This window comes from Benincasa hispida, chromosome 2 (genome assembly GCF_009727055.1).
Source record: "Benincasa hispida cultivar B227 chromosome 2, ASM972705v1, whole genome shotgun sequence".
Classification (NCBI taxonomy): Eukaryota; Viridiplantae; Streptophyta; class Magnoliopsida; order Cucurbitales; family Cucurbitaceae; genus Benincasa; species Benincasa hispida.
In genome coordinates, this window is record NC_052350.1 from 48,602,843 (window position 1) to 48,621,270 (window position 18,428).

At 35.0% G+C, this 18,428-nt stretch overlaps 3 protein-coding genes and 1 long non-coding RNA gene across 17 annotated transcripts; 1 reads left to right on the forward strand and 3 right to left on the reverse strand.

Annotated features, from left to right (window-relative positions):
- Positions 1-1,564: 1,564 nt before the first annotated feature.
- On the reverse strand, positions 1,565-6,908 carry LOC120070729. Of its 2 annotated transcripts, none has more exons than XR_005480020.1 (3): positions 6,772-6,908; positions 4,226-4,297; positions 1,565-1,888 (listed from the first exon to the last, which is right to left on the reverse strand). It is a non-coding gene; the product is annotated as an uncharacterized LOC120070729 (long non-coding RNA). The 2 variants fall into 2 exon arrangements; XR_005480019.1 differs by having other exon boundaries at positions 4,175-4,297.
- On the forward strand, positions 4,677-9,864 carry LOC120070727. Of its 13 annotated transcripts, none has more exons than XM_039022599.1 (9): positions 4,677-4,691; positions 4,775-4,803; positions 4,941-5,080; positions 5,420-5,541; positions 6,693-7,008; positions 7,867-7,939; positions 8,023-8,063; positions 8,184-8,892; positions 9,811-9,864. In XM_039022599.1, the coding sequence occupies exons 3-6, from the start codon at positions 4,957-4,959 to the stop codon at positions 7,899-7,901; spliced, it is 597 nt and encodes a 198-aa protein (XP_038878527.1). In that variant the 5' UTR covers positions 4,677-4,691; positions 4,775-4,803; positions 4,941-4,956; the 3' UTR covers positions 7,902-7,939; positions 8,023-8,063; positions 8,184-8,892; positions 9,811-9,864. The 13 variants fall into 13 exon arrangements, with proteins under 13 accessions (XP_038878527.1, XP_038878522.1, XP_038878525.1 ...); XM_039022597.1 differs by lacking the exons at positions 4,677-4,691; positions 4,775-4,803 and having other exon boundaries at positions 4,810-5,080; positions 8,184-8,540; positions 8,613-8,700; positions 8,787-8,892; XM_039022598.1 differs by lacking the exons at positions 4,677-4,691; positions 4,775-4,803 and having other exon boundaries at positions 4,810-5,080; positions 8,184-8,497; positions 8,613-8,700; positions 8,787-8,892.
- Positions 8,272-9,769, reverse strand: LOC120070726 (protein NEGATIVE GRAVITROPIC RESPONSE OF ROOTS-like). Its single transcript, XM_039022585.1, has 3 exons — positions 9,149-9,769; positions 8,991-9,066; positions 8,272-8,915 (listed from the first exon to the last, which is right to left on the reverse strand). Exons 1-3 carry the CDS (start codon positions 9,152-9,154, stop codon positions 8,299-8,301), a joined length of 699 nt encoding a protein of 232 aa, XP_038878513.1. The 5' UTR covers positions 9,155-9,769; the 3' UTR covers positions 8,272-8,298.
- Positions 9,865-11,921: 2,057 nt separating the features above from the next.
- On the reverse strand, positions 11,922-17,199 carry LOC120070725. The gene is made up of 13 exons (XM_039022584.1): positions 16,573-17,199; positions 16,167-16,322; positions 15,871-16,086; positions 15,698-15,787; positions 15,432-15,545; positions 15,085-15,354; positions 14,466-14,628; positions 14,175-14,252; positions 13,470-13,570; positions 13,156-13,326; positions 12,820-12,894; positions 12,562-12,663; positions 11,922-12,471 (listed from the first exon to the last, which is right to left on the reverse strand). Exons 1-13 carry the CDS (start codon positions 16,960-16,962, stop codon positions 12,127-12,129), a joined length of 2,271 nt encoding a protein of 756 aa, XP_038878512.1. The 5' UTR covers positions 16,963-17,199; the 3' UTR covers positions 11,922-12,126.
- Positions 17,200-18,428: the final 1,229 nt, after the last annotated feature.

The window sequence follows — 18,428 nt, forward strand, 5'->3', positions numbered from 1 at the left end:
ATGTTTGTAGGTTGGATTGAGTTGAAGAACCTTTTAGATCCAATTTAATTGTTTCGGTAGTAAAATTTTCAACTCAAATAACTCACTAAAAAATGAACCCAACTCAACCATCAAACATTTAAGTTGAATTGAGATTAACAACTCAATTTATAATGTAATCTATTTCCAAAGTGGAAAAAAAAAAACTATTTTTAAGTGTTGTTGGAAAATAAATTGTTTAAAAAAACTAATGAAATTAAATAAAACTAAAATAAACATAGAGATTTTCAGAAAAAATGTCAAATTATTTACAAAAATAACAAAAAAAAAAAAAAAAAAACACTAAGAAACATGATAAACTTCTATGAGTGTCTATCACATAGTATCAATAATAGATTTCTATCAATTTCAATCACTTATAGATATTGATAAACGATGTAACTTGAGTCTAAGCAATTCTATACGAAAAAATAATTAAAAAGAAACTCAATATAGTCAATTTTATGTTCGCTACTATATAAAAAAATTGAATGCAACGACTAGAAAAGATGTTATATCAAACTTTGCCAATTAAAATATAAAATTAAAAGCTACTTAAGTCAAACATTTCAGCTACCTAAACAAGAATCAATTGGCTGATTTTTTTTTCCTTCAACAAAGGGTATGCCATTTCAAATTTCTAAAATTTTGCTCATGAATTTATATATGCCTCAAATCAATTGAATCATCCTTTTTTCCCCCTGTGAAGTTGACACCTTAGTACTGAATTTTCTTCGTATGAGATATTTCTATCGATATAACCGATGTTTCCATTATGTTGAGGAAATTTTTAGTACAATGGTGGCATGAAATACCTCCATTCATTACTCGTCACAAAAGTAGCATTTAAGAATTATATAGGGTTCACAAAATAATAAATAAATTGTTTAAGGACATGTCAAATAATTAATTAGAGTAGTAGGTACTATTAGTTTTTTCCCATTATATTTTATAAAAATCTACAAATCACAAAAACTAAGCAATAAAATGTCACTAATGTAAATATAACACAAGTAATAAACATGTTTACTTGTTTAAAAATAATAAAATATTTGTTCACTAATTTAAATTTATTTTTAAAAATAATTTTCTAAAAATATCCATCGACATTGACGTTTTATCGATATTTCTATGTACATTCCTGTAAAACTAAGATCTCAATATTACTGTCGACAAAGGCATTTTAAACCTTGGTTCACTCACAGATACATACAATCATGTATATGTATGCATGTATATATATAGAAGGTTGGGAAGAACTAATGTCATATTAGAGCTTCATGTAGATTCATGTTTATAACAAAAATCTTATGCGATTTCATCTCTTATGTTTGGTTGTAGCAACTATTATTTCCATGACAATGTGTGTTTTGTTCGACAATTTGCAGTTGATGCGGCAACAGGATATTAGGTTCACGAGTAGTAGCATTGTGGATTTTTTTTCTGACAACACAATCGTACTTAAGCTGTCACACCCCTTCCCCAATTACCCTTCTAATTCGAGAAGAATTGAGAAAACAAAAATTTTCAACCTTCTTATGACAATTATTGCCAATATACTTCCATGAACCAACGCCCTTGGTATCTGATAAACAATCTATATCTTATAACAGACCATTACCACATAGTCAACACGACTTAAACATACAGATTCTCGTACAACAGAACACTTACTCATATATATCACAGTTAAAGGGTCTAGTAAGTCTATTTACAACAACCATAAAAACTCTACCCTGACTTCCCACAATATGAACATAAGCCTCAAGTTTAACAAAGACGTGATGTGCCACTTAAGCTTTAAGTCCCTAATGTTCTTGAGAAGTGACTAACTGGCAGAACTGCTAGACCTCGGGACGTCGACCACTACCTGGGGAGGAAAATATTGAAAAGGGTGAGCTTAAAATACCCAGTGAGTGACTTTTTTTAAATAAATCATACTTCCATAACTTATAATATAAACATGTTTAGAACAAAACATTTACATTCACATTCCAGGGTTCGAAAATAACAATTTAAAAATCTAAAATCATAGCATGAAAAACTCTGGATTAAAGGTTTTCAACATTTCCTGTAAAATTCCTATATTCCTTTGCCTAAACATGTGGGAGAGCCTTTTGCTCAAGCTTAATAACCTTAGTTGAGAGAGAGCTTTTTTGCTCGATTTCATCAACGTCAATAACAGAGATCTTATGTGCACATAAAACTGAGTAGGATCGTGCTTACTTTACCATACCTTCGGTAGCAAGGATCGTCATATAGCTAGGTACCTTACCATAGCTTTGGTACCAATGCTCAGGAGTAAGTTTTACATATCAAACATATATGTTGACATCATAAAACAACATACTTATCATACTTAATGGAATCAGTAAATAGCTCATTCTAATGTTAAACATGACATAAATCTTAATTGGAACGTATAGAAAATCCATGTAGAATCTGCCTTAAAACCATTAACATGCATTCATAAACGATTCCCAGTACTTAAAACATGTGTTGGAAAATCAATATAAATCTGACTATGCATTGAAAATTTATAAGTTAAACATTTAACAAATATTTTGAAAACTAGTCATTCAGTTACTCCCTCAAAGGGTTGTAGGTCTCCCCTATATGCGTTTGCCCTGTAAGAATAATAAGAGCTTTTGGTTAATGCCTTAGCTTCCTCTCGAGCTTAACTTACTATTCAAGCTAACATATGCTAAGCCTCAAATCTAGTTCAACGCATCACCTTAATCCTTTTCTACTCGATGCATCCTCAGTACATTGGTATTTAACACATTACCACACTTAACCAAAGTTTTACCTTGCGACTAGCTAGTGTGTGACAGCTCACACAAGATACTCCTAGGCTTCAGAACGTATTGGCTTCGTCTATGTGATGGGTGCTCGCCCACATTTAGCGTCTGCTGGTCAGCTGCTTGCTTATGCATGGATTGTAGTTGTCTGCTTGTTCATCCAACCAAATTCCAGATTTCACTTTCAACTTGAATAACTTAAAATCCAGACACAATCTCATGAAATTTTCTTCTAAGAATTCCTTCTTAAATGTCTTAACTAGCTTACCTTAGAATCTCAACCTTTGATTCTTCTCCACGAGTTTGGAATTACCAATTCTTTTCAACTCGTCCGCATAACCTAAGATTCTTGAACACTTGATGAATTTTCTCAACCTTTAGCTCAATTCCATGGGAAATCTTTTTCCAACAGCCTTGAATTAGCTTCTTCACCACTCAAGCTTTAAATCGGTGGCAACTCTTCTTCTCTAGCATGATTAAAAATGCCCAAACTGAGCTCTACACTTCAAACTTCCTTATATACTCAGGTTACATGCTCATTAAGCTTCCTTAGGATGACAGCTGGCGCACTAACTCATTATCATGGCTTCTAAATATGCCACTTAGCCCATTAATTGGGTGATTAAGCTAAATTCTTAAGTCCTTCATCAATGCCCCGGTTTGTGTCCTATCTTGTCTTTCTTTTCGGTCAACGTATACCTCGGCTAACGCCGCATTCCCTTGCTCACGCATCACTAACTAATGCACACATTGGATTTATCCCTAACACTCGCGCTTAGGCCTGCTGCTCATAAACGCCTCCCTTAATTTCTAATACACCTCACTGTCTACCATGCATTCACCTAGGTAGACTTAACTGCCCGCATATTATCCATCCTAGGGTTTCATTGGCCTCTAAAGGCCCTTGACACATACCTCCTGTTACACTTGGCCAATTTTCACCCTTAGGCTCTTAAGCCTACAGATGCTCATGCTTTCCTCACTTCTACGTTTCTGATTCCCTTATAAGTGTTAGCTTTCTTATCTTGCTCGAGAGCATAACTTCTAGCATTTAGGCAAATTCCTACTTCCCTTTCAACCTGGTGTCGCGCCTACCTTCATATGTCTTAGCTTCCCCAAATTTGTCTAAATGTTGATTGCCCTTTACTACCCGAGAATACCCCATGTCAAGATTTAGAAAATTTTCCTTATCTCTACCTCACAAGCATACTCATTTATAACTTCCATAATATTTCAACTACTACAAACATTATAACTACATGCTTACAGAGATTAAAGCACATACTAGGGTAATTAAACACGTAATTAAGGAAACTTAAACATGATTAACTAGTAAAATAGGTTTAGAGGTTTACATGAGCGACCTTTCCATTGATGGTGTACAGGCTACAACGATTCTTACTAACCTATGAATGCCAACATCTTGATGTTTAACCTCTTGCAAACCAATGACGATACGACTTGATTTCAAGCAAATTCTGAACAAGAAAACAAATATGAAAGAAAACTCAATTTAATTAACTTTATGTTGGATAATGTATTAGAAAATCGAATGAAACTCTTAATCTCGAAATCAAAGTTTTATTCCCTCACTCCACATATTATTTAAAAAAAAAAACAACTAAAAAGGGGATTATTTCAAACTTCAACAATTAAAAGGTTGAGTGAAAAAATTCACCAATTAAAATATCATGTTAAAAAACTTAGAGAATCGAATGCTACTTTTAAGTCAAACATTGAAATTAAAAATGTATCTATTGGTGAAAAACTTTAAATAAATGAAAAACCAAGTTGTTTGAAAATCTCATATTGCTAGTTTTGTAACATGAGTCTCCTTTATAAACTCTCACCTTTAATTATGGGTTTGGGGAGGTAGGTTGTTTTATCCTTGACATAAAACGTCTTAGAAAGACTAATTTCTACGACTAAGTTGTAACCAGTTTTTGTTTTTGCAGATATTTTTCTTTTTCGTCCTTTGAAACAGGTGAGCTGTGCAGTTTTCTATTATATTTTGACTCGTGGGGTTGGCTCACGAACATATCCAAACATACAAATGAAAGATAGATTGTGAATCATGTGATCTTCTCTGTTGTAATTATCACTTATCAATGAATCGCTTAGCTTGAAGGAACCAAAAATGGCTACTGCATCAGAAATTGTAGCGAAATTGAATTTGAAGCCACATCCAGAAGGCGGTTTTTACGCTGAAACCTTCAGGGACAGCTCCGTTCATCTCTCCAAATCTCACCTCCCACCGGAATGTAAGTCCAATTTTCTCGATCATACCTCCATTCATTTCACCATAATCTCTTCGTTTTGATTGGTTTGATTGCACGGAATCAAACTCCGAGTCCTAATTTCACAGTCTCCACTCTACTTTTTTTGGATTTGTATGAACTCCAATCGTATCAACAAGATCGCTTGTCTTATTTTCCGGAAATTCGAATCTGAGAATCGAGCATCATCTAGTATACTTATTACTGTTGTTCAGTGCCTAATTTGTTGTCTATTGAATTTTCCTTTTCCATGTTTGAGTTTTCTTTTTCGTACGCGCTCTCGATCGATCTTTTTTCGTCGATTTTAACTTTATTCCGGTGCAGACAAGGTTGATCGAGAGGTCAGCACGTGTATATACTTTTTGGTGCCTTCTGGGTGTGTATCTGCTCTTCATCGCATACCATGTGCAGAGACTTGGCATTTTTACTTGGGAGAACCTCTTACGGTAGGTTTCTAATAATTGAGATAACATGAAGTACTAGTTTGTCTATGTTTCTGACCGAATATTTCGTTTTTCTGCCAATGATATTTCCTTTTTCGTTTGCATAATCAAAAGATTTTTTGCTTCTGATCTGGTTTTTGTTAGATATGACTTTCGTTTCTCCTGTCTACACTTCTCGAGAGATTTTGATGGTAAACTTAAATAGATGAGTTTGACCTCCGTTCTAATCACTTTTTCTTTAAAAGTGATTTTAATTACAACTTTGTTTGGTTGCACTAGACTACATTTTGCCAAATTACCCTAAAGTGATACTTAGACTAACTTTTTGGAGAATATGTTTTGAAGTGATTCTTCCAACAGCATTCTTTAACCAATATAAAATTTTCAAAGTTGATTTCTTTTTGTTGCTGAACATTCTAGACGTTCAAAATCATGGGGCAAGAAGTGGAATTGTGAAGTTTGAGGAGTAGTGAACTCTTGGGGCCCATAGTTTAAGGAGTTAATAAGACGTAAAATTGATGTTTTTAATAGTGGAACCTACGAACCTCTTGGGCCAAATAAGGAGTGGAGTTCACAACTCCACACTTCCCAACTCCCTATTTCCCAACTCCTTGGCCCAAACAAATCCAAACCCAAGTAAGGTGTTAAATCACCGAATGACCAAAAAGCTTAAGCTGATAGATGAAGGTAAATTTAATATCGTATTATCTAATGCTTCCCCTCACTTGTGGGTTTTAAATATGTAAAAGACCCAACAAGTTAAAACCAACATTAATTGGCGAAGGAAATAACATTGCAGGATTTGAACGTAGGACCTCATGAACCACTTGCTCCAATATCATGTTAGATTACCGATTGACTCAAAAGCTTAACTGGGTAGGTGAAAGTAAATTTAATATATCATCTAACACAAGACGACGTTGGCATTAAGATATTGGACATAAGTTCAAGGACAGTTGCACTAATGTGTATGCTCAATGAAAAACAAAATCTGCCTACTTTATTAAATGCGCATTTACTTATAATCAGGTGGTAAAAGTTGTAATGAATGCTGGTTTTCTGCTATTCAACTCATGTATGGTGTGTTTTTTATCTTTATCTCACCTCTATGATGATACTATCCTTATTATTGTAATTATTACTCTTGATTATAGGTATTGGAGTTGAATGAAAAGGACGGTCGTGTCAAATTGACTTGTCTTGGGTCTGATCTCATTGGAGACAATCAATTACCTCAGTATACAGTGCCTCCTAATGTCTGGTTTGGTGCTTTTCCAACGAAAGACTTCAATATTTCTGCTGATGGGACTGTGACTAAAGCTGCTCCAAGGGACTCTGAGAATCACTACTCGCTTGTGGGCTGCAGCTGTGCACCTGCTTTCCAGTTTGAGGACTTCGAGTTGGCAAAACGATCTGATCTTGCTTCACGTTTTCCCAATAGTGAAGCTCTCATCTCGTTGCTGACACCAGGTGGCTGATTCAACTGAAGATTACAGTATCTTTTTCTGGAAATTATTGCTTAGATTCCGATGATGAGGAGATCTAGATTGTATGTTGTGATTTTGCTCTTTGTTTATTTTTAATATCACAGTGTAGTTAAAGATTTCAGTCAGTGGATTGTGTGGTAACGAACCTCTTATGGCTTACTGAAGATAATGATAACGAATAAGACTCTTTTTTTGGATGAATCTTGTAGTCCCAGTGTGTTTTCAGGTTTTGTGGATGGCCCCCGCATGAACAGATAAATGTACCCATCACAGAAGGAAAAAACAGCGAGAGAGACACCTTACATCTCTCTCTCTCTCTCTCTCTCTCTCTCTCCGTGAGTTCAATTGTAAAGAATATGAGCAATTTATAAAAAGTTCTTGCGGGCTTCTTGATTTCATGCTATGATTTAGACATGTCCTAGTTGATTTTCTTCCATTCTAGAATATTTTCCGAATAACAATTCTGAGAATTTCTGGGGAAAGCATTGTCTTAGATATAATTCAGCTTTGTAATAATAAAAGTGTGATTCCAACATCTATTACTTATAGGAACAAATTTTGATCCTCTTAGGAAGGAAAGATTGCGAAAAAATTATTCTTCACAGCGGAGTCCTTTCATTTTTCTGTGTGATTTTATATATAACAAACACTGAATTGTGAGGAACATCCCCAGTTATTCAATTGTATTTCCAAAGGATCTTATTGTGTGAGTCTTAAAAGATAAATTCGAGCTCAGTTTCAATTCCTCCATAATGTTAGATAAGTACAATAGGTAAATATTCAAGCAAACAATCAAGCAACCAAGCAAGAAAATGATGTCTTGTGATCTTTTCTGTGGCAGAGCCACACATGGCAGGTAGCTTCTCAGATTTCTAAAACGATATCTGCACAAGAAAATGGAAACAAACAATCAGGTTAGCCTATAAAAGTAAGACAGTACTAGATTTCTGTGTATTATGGGAAAAAGCATATTAGAAGTTTGTGTATATGATGGCAGAAACATGCGTCGTTTGATGGATATTGAAAGTTGATCCACAGGTACTGATTATATTGTTAATACTAACATTCAGAATCAGTCTGGACCCATTTACTTCCATCACCAGTCTTGTCGTTCTTTTCGTCTTCATTTTCATCTTTTTGCTTGTTTTTCTTCCTCAGGTACTTCTTGGATGATGTTCTGACATTGGAGCTTTGGGGGTATATCTTCTTTTGGAGTATTGTCCTCAACATCTGTTTACATTCAGAAATAGTTATCAATATTAGATTACGAATGTTATGTACACTGATCCCACCAGAACAGCAATTTGAGGATTTGAGCGTTAACGGATGTTCTGGATTCTACCTTCTCCATTTTCGATTCCAGAGTTGTGATTCTCAGAGGAGGAGTAACTGCAGCAGGTGTGGTAGCAGTACCACCTCCACAGATGAAAATCTTCTTGAGAAGGAGGGATAAAGTTCTTTTGCCAATAACTGTAGTGTCATTAGCTTCAACACCTACATCTTTGCCTTTACGGAGTATGACATGCTGGAAACTATCGCTCTTCTTAATCAGCTCATCATAACACAGTTCATTCTTTGTTGTTTCAGATTCAAAGCTTAATTGTCTGTTAAGAAATACGTTTGATGGACAATGCTTGCTGACTTCAAATTCCAAGGATGGACCCAATTGCTCAAGGTGTTCATCTAATAACTGATTGAACTCTTTTTGAAGTATATTTAGTTGTTCAGGTGTAAGATCTTGAAGATGTTGTTGCAAGAAAGATGATGGATTCTCTTGAGACCTTTTTGGGCGTGCTTGATTCAGATTCTCATCTCCAAACGTTCCTATCGCCAGCAACACATGAGGCCAGTTGGTGAATTCTTCTGAGTGAGTTTTGTGCACCATCTCATCTGTTTGAGAAAGAACTTTAAGTTACTTGCATTCTAAAAGATCAACATACAATGAATAATATAGTCTTTGCTCACCCTTGATTGAATTTGATGTTGTTCTTTTGCTCTCCTTTCTGCCATTAGGCTTCTTCCCTTGCATCCAATTCAATATCTGCACACGAAAAGGAGTCCTAATTAATCACAAAGAGTAGAGCACCAAGTTTTCAAGACAAAACACTCTTGTATCAACTTACCCTCATCTGTCAAAAGACGAATTCGCAAACCCTGTTCTTCGTCCTCTCTGTGGCCTCTAGTTATTGTTTGAATTCTTGTTGATAAGGCCAGATAGAGCCAGGTCTAGAAAGATATACCTTTAATTTTGGGCTATGGATCCCACAACAGGCACAAGGATTGCATACACCAAGGCAATATGAGTGCAAAACACTTTATATATAGTGAAGAGAATTGTGAGAAATTCCACAACCAAACTACTAGCTGCCACTGTTTCAAGTTCCAAAACGCTGACTCTCTTTTTCTCTCTCTCTTGGGTTTGTCACATCTTTGCCTCCCTATTACAATGTCTTTTTCCATCAACTTTGATCAAAAGGAAAGAACATATAGCTTCTTCTCCCTGTCTCTACACCACCATCTCATTATTTTAAGAGCCCATATAGCCTTGCCCAACACTTCAATACATCACATGTGAAAAATTCAAACTTTTATACCAATATAAGACACAGGCAGGTATAGAAACTACAACACACAGTTCGAAAAATCACACACAGCGCGATCTAATGGCAAATCAAAGAGGTGGCTATCTTGTTTGGAACGTTTTACATTGGAGATAGGTTTTCATTTTGCAGTCCATTATTACTTAATGTGTTTCTTTATGATAGAGATTATCAAACTGATGCAGAAAATCCGGGTGGCTGCTCTGTTCTGTTGATGGAAGTGCATGCAGGAAGATGGACAAAGAAGAAAAGGACATGAAAGACTGAGCTATCACGCACGAAGAAGATTTGAGGAAGAACATCTCTTTTTATCAGAAATATAAAATAATATATATGGATGGCCAATGGAAAGAGGTAAGGCTTTGAAAGCATATCTCATACGTTATATATATATATATTATCGCCCACATTCTCGTGGGGATGTCTCTCACTAACCGAACCACTAGGGTGCACATCCTAAATCTCACTAACATTGGTTCTAACACCAAATATAATTTTAATTTTTTTTAAATTACAAATTTAGCCCCTATGGTTTGGAGGAAGTTAGAATTTAGTATTTGTAGTTTATAATTAGAATTTAGTCCCTATGGAACCGCTATGGACTATTTGTGAGGGTTTTTATCAAATTATAGGGACTATTTATGAAGTTTTATCAAACCATAAAAACTAAGGTCATGCCAAAATAAGTTCAACTTAGTAGTATTGGCATGCACTCTGATCCAAGAGGTCGGAGGTTTAATCCCCACCTCGCAATAGTTGTACTAAAAAGAACTAAGGTCATGTTTATTACAAGAAACAGACTACAATAGTCAGCACCCCGAACATACGCTCCAAACAACCCCTAACTTTTCTTAAACCATAGGGACTGAATTTGCAATTTAATTATTTTTTCCTGTCCAGTTGCTTCCTCATTGCTAATATACAACATATCATTATTTTTTTCAGAATCCTCCAAAAGCAGCAGCCTGGTTTCCCTCTCTCTCTCTCTAATAAATCAAAGGGAATCGCCACCATGCAAAGAAATATGCATTACACCTTTTGGACACGTGAAGCTGTCCATGGTATGAATTCATATGGGCGGTGGAGCTTTAAGCCTTTAACCAACTCCATATCGGACCATCGAATCAAGCTTGCTTGTTTACATGAGGAGCAGGTGAGAATTTTATACAAAATATATTGCTTGTTGAATGAGGACCCTACTCTTTGATGTCATGAATCATTTGGGAGCGTTTGGCCTCCTGAGTTGAGTTGGATAGAGTAGTCTATTATTAGTCTATTCAATGTTTGGAATTCCTATGATTAAAATTTGAAGATTACAATTGTTTTAATCTACAATAACCCACAATTAGCTTTGTGAATAGATAATGTACTTTTTTTCATGATATGAGTGATAATGTATAATTTTTGTTTGGTTATTGTATGTTCAAGTACATAGAAATTTGTTCACATAATTTTGAATGGTTTTTCTCTTTAACGACTAAATTACAAAATTACGTTTTCTTAGATTAAAGTATACAAAAAAATGTAGTTACAAAAAAAAAAAGATAAAAAGAAAGCTTCAACTCAACTTTGATTTTATTTTATTTTTAAAGTTTTGGTATAGTTATAAAAATGAGGCATAAAAGAAAGAAATGTAGTTGAATTTCATTATAAAAAGTTTTAACTTTGATCTTTCTTTTAGCTTTTAGTATAGTTATAAAATATACAATCAAATTCGTTTCTCAAAATAAAGTATAAAAAATAAAATTATAAAAGAAAAAAAATCAACTTTCATTCGGTTTTCCCATTTTTTTTTAAAAGCTTTAATTACAAAAATGACAAAAAAAAATAAAAATAAAAGAATAGTAGAAAAAACTTGACCAGAAAATAAAATAATTTGCACCCCAAATTAATATTATTATAATCCAGACTATTACTAAAAGGGTAATGATTTTAAATGAAAAAACTACTAAAAATATTTTTAAATATAACGAAATGTCACTAATAAACATATAATAGATAGTGACATTTTTCTACCTTTGTAAATAAGTTATCTCAATTTCTTATATTTGAAAACGGCTCTAACACATACTATTGTAATCTCGATTTAGTCAATAATTTGTTAATTCTAGGGGAGGTAAGAAACCATAGACTTGCTTGTTAAGATAGAAACTGCCCTATTTCTAGGCAGAAGGCAGCAATGCTTGAATTGCACATGGGACCATACATTATTATGTGCATTATTAGCTAATCAGAAACTGAAAAGATTTTGAAAGTTCAAAAGCAACAAATATATCACAATTTTGAATACTTCTCAAGGTGGGGAAACTGATGTTTTTTATATGAACATTTTTCCTTTTTGAGTTCATCTGTGGTTTGCTTAAATAAGACACTTGTATACAGACTAGTTTACACCAGTAATCATGTATATTTTACTGTTCTAATCCTATAATGAACTTTGGGATTTAATACACAACACACTGCTAATGACAAACCTTGTACAAATTTTGTTTCAGGTATACCTACGAGACGCTCTGAGTGTCGCAGCACATCTCTAAACAGCATTCGAAACAACAGAAGCAGGCGAAAGCGGTACAGAGTTGTGTCAATGCAATCGCACATTGATTATTCATTCTAGAGCAGGCTTGGATGCAGCAGGGGCAACAGCAGTAACTACACAAATTGCCACAACAATTCGAAGCTGCTTTGACGAATATTTCGGCAGCCTCGGGTTTTTTCTCACCAATTCCGAGAGGAGTGTTATCAGAAGTTGCTTCCAAGTTTCCAAAGCCAACACCACAGAATGGTAACAGCATCATTTTGTCACCTTTAGGTGCTGCCATTTTCTCATAAGCATTTTTCTTCGACTGTGAAGTTATTATATTAACTTAGTAATTAGTAACCAATTTGCTTGCAATTCAAATTTGAGGTTATGGAGGGTGTAAAGCTTAGCTCACCTGTTGCACTTTAATTGATTCATGGACTTTATCTGCATTCTGAAATATGACCATCTGAGTATACTCACTCATTACACCCATTTTCATGCTCATCTTTTCAACCTAGAACGTATGAAATGAAGCACCGGAATATCGTCATCTCTATCGTAGCAAATTCGAAACTCAAAAGAACTTCAGTGCTTAGAAAATAAAAATCTTCTTGGATGTGTTTGTAAATGAAAACAAGTTGAAATGGGACAATGAGTAAATAACACAAACCATTTCCACCAGTTGTTTATTTTCTGAACACCAAGCCTCAGCTGTGAGTTGTTCAATCTGATCTTTAGCAAATAACTGGAAAAGAAGAAAAGTTTAAAGCAAGAATTATGAATTGGCATCATATATGAAGCTAAAATAGAAACATTGCAACTCATCCTTCTTCCCACCGGCCGGCCCACCCCCCGCCCCGCAGAGAAGGGATGTGAAAGTTGACCAATCAATTGAAAAGGAGATGAAGATATTAAATTCAAATCCAAGACTTCACCCATTAAGTTTCAACAACCCAAGATAATAAGAAATTCAGGCAACTTTGATCATATAATGGGGATTCTCTACCTTGTCAAGAGGTATATCCTTTGCCTGCTGTACCTTCAAGTCTAAGATAATGTTATCCAAATTGGCTAAGAGGCCTCTTGCCTTGACAATGTCTGGAAATTTTCCAGAGTATCTGCCAGATACAGTCATTAGACTCTCAGAAGCAAGGTCTGGAATTGAGGAAGGATAAACCTAAAACAAAAGCTTGGAATTAGAAAACGAGTAAGTGTTGACTGGAATAATGATTTATATTTCATGCCACAGGAAAGTGCATGGCCTAAAAATGAGATGTCAATGTCTCCTGAAAATTTTACAAAACAAAAGAATATGCATACCTTGACTTCATCGAGATCGTCGAATGCGTCGACGGCTATATTAACAAAAGTAGTGGATGAAGCTCTTTTGTACAACTTCTGCATTCGGGGTTCAACCGAATCTGAAAAACGAAATGGTTATAGATGTATTGAGTCTGAGTTGAACAAAGTGAAAACAGAACTGTTAGTATCCCTTAATTTACAAGAATAGCAAATAAAGAAGAAAAAGTTCATGAATTAAATCAATGATGAGGACTGGGAATAGGAATTCTTCAGTTAATAGAGTCTTCGGACCTAAATCATATTTCGATGTGCGCATCATCTAATCTATGATAAAAAGAATTTATGATTCAACCTTATGTTGAAACCTCCCATCTACATTTCCAGGGAGCTGGACAAATGATGAATTTGCTCCAGAAATACGTCGATCCAGTATGTTGATACCTAAAAGAATTTCAAATTATCCATGCATTGTAGATGATCATGGTCTGCGTAATTCATGTTGATAATTTCAAGACTCCTTTTTGATGTGATGGTTAAGTCCATAAATTATTAGAGGAGGTTAGAACAATAAGGAGAGGGAATTTAAAATTGTATTGGTTAGAACATATAGATTTTGAATGTAGATCCGAACAGTTATTAGGATGTAGCCACATTGTGGCAGTTCCCTCAAGTAATTTTCCCCTCAATAGGAGAGAAGAAGTAGAGTGAAGTACCAAAACTCACCTAAGTCGTAAGCACCATCATATCGACCCCTACCGATCATTGCAAGCATCCTTAGAAAATAGTGGTTGCAAAATGTACCTGGTAGACACACAACCATAAGGTCGAATATGTGTGTGAAATCTTCAAACCAAATAAAGATACCCGCATGAGGGTTGAAATAACTGAAATTACAACTCAAGCTTAACAAGGACCAAAATCCTCAATCCACGAGTTATAGAATGGTCAAAGCTCGATGAAATTTTCAGGCAGCTTGCCAATCCTTCCAGTTTTAGATTAAGACCAGAAACATACCTATACCAAAAGTATATATACGAGGATGAATGGATTGCTTTTCTGTTTGATTGTTCCGCATCACATCACAAATATGTCTCTCGTTTTTGACAGCACCATCGGTAACAAGAAAGATGATAGGAACTGAACCACCAGTACCCCCTTCATTCAGCATCTCAGTGGCCTGGATATTAGCAACCAAAAATTTTATGTTACTGATGTTGAGATATTTCAGTAGTAAAGAATAAAAAGAAAAGGATGATTGACCAAATAATAAAAAAAAAGACAAGATATGGAATGAAGAGAGGTCACTTCTTCAAAAGAAAACAACTCCAGCCATCTTTTTCTTTTAAGAACTGGGGTGGTTATCCGGAGTCGGATCTCACATTATGCTCACGGTCCACCTCCCTAATCTTATGGAGGCTTTGTCCATCCTAACGCCACCATCTTACATATGTATTACCTAGACTTGTTTTTCACTAAGTAAAAATATTCAATCCAACAGTATTTATACAAATTGTACACCCAAGTGTTTTTAGTGTTAAGAAGGAAAGTTCCTTTGAAAGCATAGGTTTACAACAGTATATGGGAATTAATGACAATAAAAATATCCACATGAAAAAGAATTGAGATTGGAGACCTTTGTTAAAGGAAGTAAAATATCAGTGCCACCCCCTGCAATAAAATTCATCTTTATCCATTGGATGGCCCTTTCAACAGCATCCTTGGTGGCCATCTCCATGGATTCTGAGAATTGGCGAGCTTCGTCGTTGAAAGCAATAATATTAAACATGTCTTCTGGAGGAAGCTTACTCAAGGCTGTGGATAGTACATTTTTCACATCGTCGAGTGCCTTGCCTTGCATACTTCCACTTATGTCAACAACAAACACCATCTTCTTTCTGAAAACCTGTTGAATTAGTTAAGATGTGATTCTATACAATACTTTCTAGGGACTAATAATAGATTAAGAAACCCCCATCCTACCTTTCCCTGTTCATTTCCTGGATACAAGTACATGCAGAACATCTCTCTTTGATCAGCATCATCCACAGGAGGAGAATGTAGGAGAATACCACCGTATATTTGACTTGAAGAAACCTAAAACATACAAGAAGGACAAGATTCAAAAGATTTAAGTGATGAGCATATATGAACAGGCTTGTCTCAAGGCTGCACATTCTTCTCAAGTGTGAACAAATCTCTCTGAGACAGAATACCAAAATACCAATACTGATGAATGTAGGACATACACTATATGAGAAGCTAAGATCAGCTTTTGACCATGCGAGAACTTCTGATTCGTATACAAAGCTCAGCTTTCCAGGTTTTCTCATTGATTCCTGAATCCATTATAGGAACAACATCACAGACTAGAATAACAAACAAAAACATCAATTACTCAAAACACAACAAGGTATCAAACCTTTAAAGGATGACTCGTTGTCTTGCACAAAACCTCAGCTGCAGAGCCAACATTCACAGTTAACGCTATCTTCTCCTTTTTCGACATTTTCTTCCCTGCAGGGATGACATATTCAGGAAAAGTAAAAGGAACATTCAAGCTGAGATTGCCTGATGAGTTGTATAGTAGTTTCTGAGACCAACTCATGGTAATAGACAGAGTGGTGCCCCCATCAACCTTAAAAAGACACAGGAAACAAACAATCAAAATCAAAAGCATTTACTTACAAACAAAATAAAAGGGGTTGCGTTTATCACCTGTGGGATTGTGAGGGTAAAGATACTCGAAGTCAAGAAACCTCCATCTACTCGTTCTGGTTTTTCCGAAGCATTTTTACTTTTATCTTCTAGTGCAATAAGTGAAGTTCGATGTGATTTTCTAGGATCATCTACCTCACAACCTAGAACTGAACCCTGTTAGCCAAATAACATCATTCCCTGAGATTGCAGTAACAATAAAAAAACGCAAAAAGACCAAAAACTCAGAGACGCTATGAAAATTCCTAAGAAACAAAAACAAACATCATTCGAACGGCATCAAACCCAGAAGAAAAGGGTCCATAACGATCACAATTACAGTTTACATCAACATAATTCTTCATGTACACCAAATATAAACAAACTATATTCTAATAATTTCCAGAGGGAAATCCCAGAGAAATACCTGTTCTCCCATAGGAATTGCAATGCGGCAATCACAACTCCGACTACCCATAACGCAATGAACCCTCCAAGAGCCAGTGATCCGAATAATGGCGGTATCCAAATAGCAATCAGCCTGCAGCTCAATTCCATTCATCTGAAGCGGAATCAAAGCCGGTGGGTCGCAGCGGCCATGAACATGGGGCTGGTAGCTTGGAATATCGGGGTTATCCACGATTCCAGGATCATGAATTACAGCATAAACCATCGGAGCCGTAGGAAGAAATGAATGATCCATCCTATCCATGGTGGGGAACGATCTCGGAGGCGCAACGGCTCGGTCTTTGCCGAAGTACAGTCTCTTGGAGAGACGGAGGCCATCATCAACAGCTCTGGCGAAATCTTCCGCCATTGAAAGACCCAATTTCTGAAGAAATTTGAAAAGGGGGGAAGAAGATGAAGAACGTGATTGGATTTGAGAGTGGGAAAAATGGGTATTCTTCAAGAAACGATTCGATTCGTTTTCTTCTCTGCAAATTTATTGAAAAAATTTATGGTTCCACGAATGAATTGGGATTAAAGATGAAGGTATCAACTTTTTAAAAAAGAGAAACGGGATTTTCTTTTTCTTAACAAGATTTTATGACACTAATCACAATGCTGCAAACTTATTGTCTTTCTTTAATAAAATTTTTGTCTTTATGCCCAACCAATTCAATCAATGGGCCATTTTCCAACGGTTCTATTCCTTGAATTAAAAAAGTTCCCAACATACCATAATTTCACATTTTATGACTTATGGTATGTATTTGTCGAGGGTAGTCTAAGACTTTATCCTTAAGTTCAAGGATACTTTGGGATTCTGCATGTTTTGATTCAAGGCATCAAGTCTTGGGTTGAACTTAGTCAAGTTCGTTTTGTTCTACAAAATAGGTAATCATCGATCAAACTCACTACCTAGAATCCTGTAATATCATAGGATACTAATATTACATATATCTCAAGTGGATATTAGACGAATGACTAATATAAATAAGTCTCATTCCACCACCTCATAGGGATAAACAATATTATATGTGTTTAGTTGAATTAAACACTTTTGTGTACTAATTTAGACATTGGAGTATACTTGACTTGATATCACATCAGTACGAATTTTCTTGTAGGTTAGCTCGGACATACTCCTCGAACTAGAAGAGCTCTACATGGAGATGGGCGACTTGTACGAGATTTGAGCACCAACAACATGTGGAAAAATCTACCTGTAGATTTAATAATATATATATTATATGTCAATTGATCTAAGCTTTCTTTGGCAGACTATGAAAATATTTAAAATAATAAGATATAAAAGCAAATAAGATACTTTTATTAATTAAATGATTCATTTTTTTAGGATTTTTCTAGTAATTAATTAAGTGACATATTTAACATCATGATTATGTTGGTACGGGTAAGGTAAGGAATGGTATCAATCTCACGATTAAATTATAATATTAGTTATTAAGAAAAATATAATAAAGTTGATGGTTTCAATTTTAATTGAAAATGCTCGAAACACTTAAAATTTCCTTATTATAATGTAAATCAAAACTTTACGTTATTAAGTCAAAATTTCCATAATGAAATACAAAGGTTATCCAATATAAAAGGTAATTTAATAATTTCTGGAAAAGAAAAAACATCAATAAAGAAACCATTATAAATAATTGGAAATAAATATATAATAATTTTAGGAACAAGACAATTAATTAAAACAATAGTAATTTAAGAAGACTTATATGGGTTGAGGGCCCACGTGGACAAGACATGGTGGTGGTCGTGGGGAAAAAAATTAATTGCGACATAGTACTAGTTTTTTCCATTCATTATTCGACA